General features: G+C 30.9%; 1 protein-coding gene across 2 annotated transcripts; it reads right to left on the bottom strand.

The window, feature by feature from the left end:
• LOC107938815 (palmitoyl-acyl carrier protein thioesterase, chloroplastic-like) lies at positions 1-3955 on the bottom strand. 2 transcript variants are annotated; one of them, XM_016872059.2, is made up of 7 exons: positions 3511-3955; positions 2134-2720; positions 1873-2006; positions 1525-1638; positions 1026-1197; positions 872-940; positions 1-507 (listed from the first exon to the last, which is right to left on the bottom strand). In XM_016872059.2, exons 2-7 carry the CDS (start codon positions 2632-2634, stop codon positions 256-258), a joined length of 1242 nt encoding a protein of 413 aa, XP_016727548.1. In that variant the 5' UTR covers positions 2635-2720; positions 3511-3955; the 3' UTR covers positions 1-255. The 2 variants fall into 2 exon arrangements, with proteins under 2 accessions (XP_016727548.1, XP_016727549.1); XM_016872060.2 differs by having other exon boundaries at positions 2134-2715; positions 3511-3771.
• Between the last annotated feature and the right edge of the window lie 4754 nt (positions 3956-8709).

Genomic DNA, 8709 nt, shown 5'->3' with positions numbered 1-8709 from the left:
AAAAAAATTAAAATGCACATCACATGATAACTACATAATAAAACAATAAAGAATAACTACATATGCTTCTCTGGCATGGTCTGCTCCTAATTTCCTTGGACAGTTTTCTTGATTCAATGAATAAAAGGTTGAGAGAGATAAAGAAAGAATAAAATAAGAGAGATACAGTGAAGCTACATACATATATACTACATTGATAAATACATACATGAAAAAATATAGAAACATATATAACTCGGAAGAACACTTGGATTTCTAGGCAGTATCAGCTGGAATTTGCCCCACATTCCCAGAAATTTTGGCATTCTTTGGCCTCCACTGGGTCCTCCCTCTCGTGACCTCGGACCCATCTTCGAGACGAAGCAAGTGCTGGCACTCGATCTCATCAGTACCATTGTCGGACACAGCAGTTAGTGACTGCAGCACGCTGTCCCTACCACACTCCCTCCTATACTCCAGTGTCATAGAGGATAGTTCATGAGTCTCCAAGATTGGCAATGGAGCACTCTGCAGCCAGTATTAGTTTTCCGATTAAAATGCATGTAAAATTGGTGAAAATCAGGAGAAATAATACTGCATAAATCAGATTCCGAGCATCGAGTTCCTAAACCGCGGTTTCTTAGTGGGAAGCTACTGGTTCCAAGGAAACATCTAAGGGAATGCAAAGAATTCGGCAAATGATTTGTATTCATCAATGAATGCAACTTAAACACTTTAAAGGAATGTACAGAAAATAACTTTTGCTTTTAGGTTGGATAATAAATGCGGTTTATCAGTTCGAATTTTTCTAGAGCCGAAGCAAGTTCTTCCTTGGAACCACAGGTATATGAAACAAATGTTAAAAATTTAAGACGGTTAAATTGTTATGTACCTCGAGGATCCAGCCGATGTACTTCACATTATTGACATGCTGGTTGACATCCAAATCACTCCATTTAGGCTGCAAATTAGACATAAACTTTCAATAAGAATGCTTATAAGTGGTGACAACCGAAACCATGAGTGATAAGAGCAGCTGGACTTACAGTTAAACCTTTTCGTACAAATTCTGCACTGCTGTCATTGAGTTTCACTAATTTACGGCTATCCTCAGCAACAACAGGTTCAGAATTCATGAAATAAGGTTCTATTTCCCCTCGGACCTCTTCTGGCATTTTAGATAACCTTCTAGTCACTTTATTCATCATCACCCAGATACTGCAGATCACCAAAACCAAAATCAAAACAGAGGAATCAATAAACATAGATAAAAAGAACAATCATTCTATGTTGCCTGGGAAACCAAAATCTCAACCGCGTATCGAGCAATGGTTTTGCAAATGATTGCAAAACGAATATGCAAAGATTTAGCAAAGATATTTGATTTAGGCTACCCCTATTTCCATCTTTTAAGGAGAAAACGAGCTTCAGACTATATATCATGATAATATACAATGAATGCGAGATATTTTCATGCCGGAGTCAGAAGATCAATGCATCGTTTGTTTAAAGGTAAGAACAAAAACCAGCCACACAATGGCTTACCTTGAAGCTCTTGTTAGAACTTCACCAGTTTTACTATCTCTTACAAGCCAATCCCTTCGCATGCAATTCTTTCCGGATGCACTGACCCAAGTATCTACTTGAACAACATTACCCCTGCAAGAAAGACACAAATAAGTCCAATGTAAGAGTTAAGCTTGCCCATAGCAGTTTATGTATCATCCAAGCAAGAAAACTACTATTCGTGAAATTCAATTTTCAAGAGCTACACCAACTAGCAGCAAAACACAAGTTTTAGTAACATCACATTCAACCACATGGTAAGCAAGAAGTGGCTTATCATGAATTGTTGCTATACGAGAAACCTATGAGCAAGAAAGTACATCTTACCAAGTAGGATAGCGATCAACCACGACTTGCATCCGAGTGACAACCCATATTAGATTCTTCTTGCACATCTCTGGGGTTGAACCAAAACCATCTACAAGCAGTCCAGCACTTCTAACATGATTAAGTGCTGTTTCCTGCCAAAAAGAAAGATATATTAATTAGAAATCATTCTTAGCCAAACCTCCACGTGAAGAATCAATAAATATAAATTATAATTCCTTAAACTGTTCAAACATCCTAGCCAAGTAACAAAAACCGAACCTGTAAATGATTCATTACTGTCTCTATGGAAGCTGTCTGATCAGCACCTATCTCATAAGACCTAATCGAGAAGTTCTGACGGAAAACAAGACCATCCTGAACAATCTTTCCTATACCAAATGGATCAATAAGCATGTCAGGTCGCTTCGGCTTCCAATCAAGCATCATCCACTGCTTCTCAGCAGCCAAGAAAACGGTTGTGATAGCAGCAAGAAGCATGCTCCAATCAGGCAACTGATTGATAAACGTCCTCGGAGGATGGAAACTGACACCATCTTCGTTCTTGAAAACTTCCGCCGGAGGTGTAACGACTTTGGTTCCGTTTATTTTTGGAGGGGCTTGAGCATTTGCCTTGACTTGCAAGTTTCCAGAAGAAGAAGTTTTCGACTTGATACCTCCGAGGTTAATTGATCCATTTCCAAGCCTTTTCTTTTTCGAGTCAGAGGAGTCTGGCGATGGAGTGACCGGAAAGAATGAGGATGTAGCAGCAGTGGCAACCATGTTTTTATAAATTAAAATTAACTATGATCAAATTCCCTCTTTTACGACGTGCAAGCTTTTTAGAAAAGCATCTGCTGCATTCTGCACTGTATCACATATTATAATAGAGAATCAGAATATTTCCAAAAGTCGCGTTAACAAATGCAGATAATTACAAAATCCTCAAATTATGACTCTAATGTTCACATATTCAATAATTCAATGCAACATCACAAATTACCAATTTAGTTTTCTCAATAGTATAACCAAAAAACATATATTTGAAAAATCAAGTTATTCATTTCTACAAAGAAACCATCGTTTTAAATCTTCTTAAAAAACGAAATAATTTAACAGCGCACCACAGTAAATATGCCACAAACGAAGCAGAACAGCCAAAAAAAAAAAAGAAACAGATCTAAGCTGTAAAAATATTTTAAATAACAAAAAGCCAAAAAAAGTTTAAAAATAAAAGAATAGAGATAAAAAAAAAAAGCAAACAATTCATGAACGCATATCAGCTTCCTTATCCGTTATAATACAGAACAGAGCATTCTTTCAAGAATCTTTTACGTTTCCCCGTTTCGACCCTCCGTTTCACTAAATCACAAGAAAAGACGACGGAGAAACAGACATTCTAAAGAAAGAAGGAAAAACCTAACCATTTTGAGCTGTATTTGGTTGCTAAGAAAAGAAAAACAACTCTCCTATGACACCTAACCATCACTCAGAACCTTTTTTTTTTTTCAAAAGCAACATCTAGAATTTTCCTTCCGTTTCTCGCCAACCAGACAGAGCAACAACACTTCAACTAGCAAAACGCGAATCAAACCAAAAAAAAAGGGAAAAAAAAACAAGATAATAATTAAAATATAACTAAAGCATTCGCGTCCATACCTCAAACAAAAAAAGAATCAATCGAGGGGAAATTTTCTCGAGAAAATTGCAAAGACGAGAAAGTCCACTTAGAATCCTCAAATCCTTATTTTTGTAGTTCTTAGTGCAGGTAATTTAGCACTAATATTTCTTCCCTCCTTCTTCGTTAGCCTTTCTCCTTATTTTCTTCTGGTTTTTGTGTTGTTTTTGATATTTCGTCTAAATTTTTTTAAAAATTTATAAAGAGAGAAGATTCAAGGCCAGCTGTCTAGTACGTGGTGGGGAAACGGCCTCCAACGCCTCTATTTATAGTGTACACCCTGTCCCTCCCGCCTATCAGTTTCGTTTTTTGTTTTGAATTTTCCAAATTTGTAACACCACTTTCGCTTATTTACCATGTTGCCCTTACCCCTTAATTCATGTTGGTTAACATTTTTAAATTTTAAATTCTTATTAAACATTTTTGTCCTCGATCTAATTAAGAGGTTTAGGCATATATGCCACTTTTAATTGATAATTATGGGAATAATTCGTTTGATTTGAAATTTAAGTAAATAAATAGATTTTTATACAGGTAATAAAAACGTTTTTATCATGTGTCATCGGTATCTAATAAAAATGATCTATTTCTTAATTTTTCTTAAAAATTTATTTAAATTCCTAATTTTTTTTCTAAAACGACATATATATATATATATAATTTTCCTTTTATTAAGAAATTGTTATATTTTTTTATCCAATTTTCAATTGTTATATTTTTTATCCAATTTTCAATTTTGATTTTATTTTATTTTAAATTTTAAAATATTTTTATTAGGTTTAAATTTATTTATCAAATGAAAATGAAACTTTACAAAACTAAGTAAAAATTAACATCTTAAAATCTTGAGCGATTATATTTAAGTCTCATCATATACCACACGTTTACTTACTAAAGTTTTTTTTTTTAATATTGGTATTAATCGAAGACGTGAATAATAGAATCAAAATACAACATACATAACCCTATATAAATAACATGAGCGGTTTCTTAATTTAAATTTTATTCTATGTCCAGATTTATTATAGTTTAGATACAGATATTATTCTGATTATCAATTTGATCATACATTATAATAATTACTTATGATAATAGTTATTCATATGTTCATTCTATGTATCAGAATTGTGATTGTACTTATATTTTAAAAAAGAATATATTAAAAAACAGTAACTGTTTTAATTTTTTTTATTATAATTTTAACTTGTCCTTTTAATGTATCTTTTAATTTCACAAGCGGGTTAAAAAATTTGACATTAATTAGTGTTTAAATTGTATTTAAAACTAAAAAAAATAAAACATATGGTAAATTCTTAATAAAATTAAAATTTTCAGCAATATACAAATAATAATTCATTTAATAAATATAAAAAAATAGAAATGGCATTTGAAGTTAAAAAAAAATAGAATATATAAAACTTGAAATGGAAGGTTTTTATAAAAATAAGTAAAAAAGGTAAAGTCAAATATACATAGCTTGGGGGCATAATAAATTCTTTTTCAAGTTGGAGAAGAAATAAATTAAAAATAATAATAGATATTCATGATTTGAAAGAAATTTTGACCCATTGGCCATTAGGACGAAGTTAGGTAAACAAATGGCTAACCAAAAATGGGATTTCGTTTTCTCTTTCATTTTTCTATTTTTATAAAATAAAATATTTGGCTTTGTATGTCAAATTTGACTAGAATAAAATAATTAAATTTAAATAAAATAATATATATAATTTGGGCCGATCCTCACCCAATACGTCAATTTAGTGGAACCAAAATTTGGGGCAATGCTCATCCAATATCAGATTAAGACACAACTACCACATGATTAAAAATATATATTTTTAAAAAATATTATGTTTTATTAATTTTATATTAAAAGAAAAAAAAGTACATTCATAATAATATAATTTATTTTATATAAAAAATATTTTTTTAAAAATTTAATTGAGTTGGTGATTAATTAACTCTAGATACTAACATAATCAAGAGTTTAAGTAATTGTATAAAATTTTATTTATATCATTTTATTTTGTAAAATTAAATTCTTCTAAAACAATTAGTTTTTATAGTATTATAGATTCTGATCATATTTTTTTTTGACACAATGTCTAGAACTACATATAACTATTCTCAAATCCATAAATAAAAGAATAATACACTTCAGCGCACTTAAACACATGTCCTCCTATATTAGCAACAATGCATATACCAATTGAGCTAAGACTTAATTAAGGGCGAAATCAGGAATTTTTTTTTTTGGGAAAAAATTAAATTATAATTTTTACGATAATGAAAATACAATTTCACTACTTTAATAGCCTAAATCTTTATGATTATTAAATGATTAAATTAAATTTTTATCGTTTTTAAAGAGGCCAAAGTGTATTTTATCTTTATTAATTCAAAATTTTAAAAAAATTTTAAAATTAAATGAAAAATTTTATATTTTAAGAAGACCAAGACGACAAAAATTAAAAAATTAATTTAATTAAAATAACTATTTTTTTAAGATAACTAAATTTTTTAACCGAGATAAAGAAAATCAATTTAAACCAAATACATTTTACTAATAAGCGAAGAATGTTAAATTAAATTAAATTGAATATTAGGATTTAAGTAGGTTTTTTTATTTTTAATTTTTTTTATCAGTCCTAAAATCCATTGGAAAGGGGGTTTGACTTGCAACAGAATTAGACTCAAAAAAATTTTGTCTGCGGTCTACTTTTTATTTCAATCTTCGCTCCCTTCGTCGAAACAACCTTTTTGGAAATTCATGTCAAAGGAAAATTCTAGAAAGCCTCTCATCCGCCTCAATATTACGTAGAAATATTTATATAATATTTGCTTGTGGAATTTTTTAAATACATGGTGATATCTTAAATTTGGTTGTGAAAAAAAAATTAATTACAATAACAAGTCAAAGATCGAAGAATAAATATGATTAATGTGATTCGAATTTAAGTCACACCTAAGGTGATGAATACTCTTATGTCACGGGACTAGATCTTTCGTCTCGCAATTTATGCGCACAAGAGGTGTTTGAATAAATACTCTTCAAAAATTCTATTACTCTTTGTAGCGACGTAAAAAAATTTTTAATTAGTTTCGCTTGGTCGCTAATTGTGGCGATTTATTAAACATTTGAAAACCAACTTTCGATTTTATTAACAAAGGGAGTCGCCACCGATCCTTTTTTATAGGTGTGATCGGACACCTAATAAAATTATTTTAAAACAAAAAGAAGGCCAAATTTAGGTCTACGTGAAAGTCTAGAGAAAAATTGGGGTTCGGGAGTCAATTACGCGCGAGGAAGGTATTAGCACCCTCGCGACGCCCAAAATTGGTATCTCATAAACATGTGTTAACTTGATTTTCAAAAATACGAGTTCAATATAATATTTAATCGTGATCCGATTGAAAAATGAGAATTTTTAGTTTTCAATTTTTTTAGAAAGGGTGTCCCGTTTTTTAACACAAGCCGACGAATTTCACCCAACATAGCGATGAAATCGATGGCTTAATATTAAATCGGTACATTGCCTTATTTTTGAAATTAATTAAAACATGAGAAAAAATATTCCTAAAGTGAGAAATTAAAAATAGATAAAGGACGCAAAAAAATGATATCATTAATGAAAAATATTAACATGGAATACTAGAATATTAGAATAACAATAATAATGATATTTACAAAATAAAAACAAATCATGTACTAATAATAAAATAGGAAAAATAATATATTTGGTAATAATAATATAAAATAATAATATGTACATAAAAATACATATATATATATGCATATAATAAAAGTATGTAATAATAATAATAATATCTACAATAAAAGAAAATATTAGGAAACGTACATAAAAAATATATACATAAAAAATTTACAACAATAATATAAAATAATGATATGTGCAAAAATATATATATACATATGTACATAAAATATACACTAATATAATAATAGTTATAATAATACTAGCAATAGTAATAATTTGTAATAATAATATATACACAATATGGTATTTAAAATATATATATGTATATAATAGTATTTAAGAATATATACATAAGAAATATATAACTAATGGCATTAAAAAATATATACATAATATATATATAAAATACCTAAAAAAAAGAAGGGGGAAAGAAGAGAGAAGGGAGGGGGGAAGGAAATCCGGCCAAGGGGGTCCGGTCACCGGTCGATCATCGGTCGCCGCCCGTCGTCGGCCACCGCCTACGGTGGCCAGAAAAGGTAAATTTTTTTAACAATATATGTATATATAAAGAAAGAAAAAAAACAACACACAAAAAAAAGAAAAAAAAGATTCGAAAGAAGAGGAAAAAAGAAAAAGATGCAACCTTTTTATTGATGTTTCTTTTGTGTTCAAATTTTGAAGGGATTTTTGTGTTTTTTTTTCAATCTTTATAAAATCTCCTCTCCTCCATATACAAAATATGAGAAGGCTTATATAGCCATTTACAAAATATTTTTTATTATTTATGTCTTCATTTGTAGGTATAAGTGGTGGTGGAGAAGGTGTGGCTAGTGGAGTTGGTGGTGGAAAAAGAGTGGCTAGTGGAGTTGGTGGTGGAAAAGGTGTGGCTAGTGGAGTTGGTGGTGGAAAAAGAGTGGCTAGTGGAGTTGGTGGTGGAAAATGTGTGGCTAGTGGAGTTGGTGGTAGAAAAGGAGTGGCTAGTTGAGAAAAGTTTAAGTTGTGGGCTAGGTTTTTTATTTTGATTTGGGCTTAGGGTTTGGGCCATTGGGGTTTTGATGTAAATTTGGCTTTGGGTAGTTAAGATTTTGGGTTTTGGGTTTAATTTTGGTGGGTTAGGTAAGGCTAAATTGGGTTTTGATGTAAATGGGCTAAAATTGGCCTACAACAGCTGCCCCTCTTTGCTTATTATCGTGTAACGAGAATAGAGCAAAGATATAAAGAAAGGCCAATTTTGCCCGGTCTTGCTAAGTATGGACTTCTTTGGTGCTCTTCTCATCCAGGTAGTCTCTTTCCAGTCCATCACATCTTGTAGCTTTGGTTCAATCCACTGCAAATTCGGAGATATGCCTTGTAGCTTCAATCTGTTCCAATGTAATTCAATATGCTCTTCTATCGCTTCAGTGAGATAAGGTTTTGGGTCTTCTCTTCTGCCACTTTAGAAAGGCAAGATCTGATATCCTC

Source organism: Gossypium hirsutum, chromosome A13 (assembly GCF_007990345.1).
Source record: "Gossypium hirsutum isolate 1008001.06 chromosome A13, Gossypium_hirsutum_v2.1, whole genome shotgun sequence".
Classification (NCBI taxonomy): domain Eukaryota; kingdom Viridiplantae; phylum Streptophyta; class Magnoliopsida; order Malvales; family Malvaceae; genus Gossypium; species Gossypium hirsutum.
Note: the sequence above shows the minus strand (reverse complement) of the source record. Positions and strands in the feature narration are given on the sequence as shown.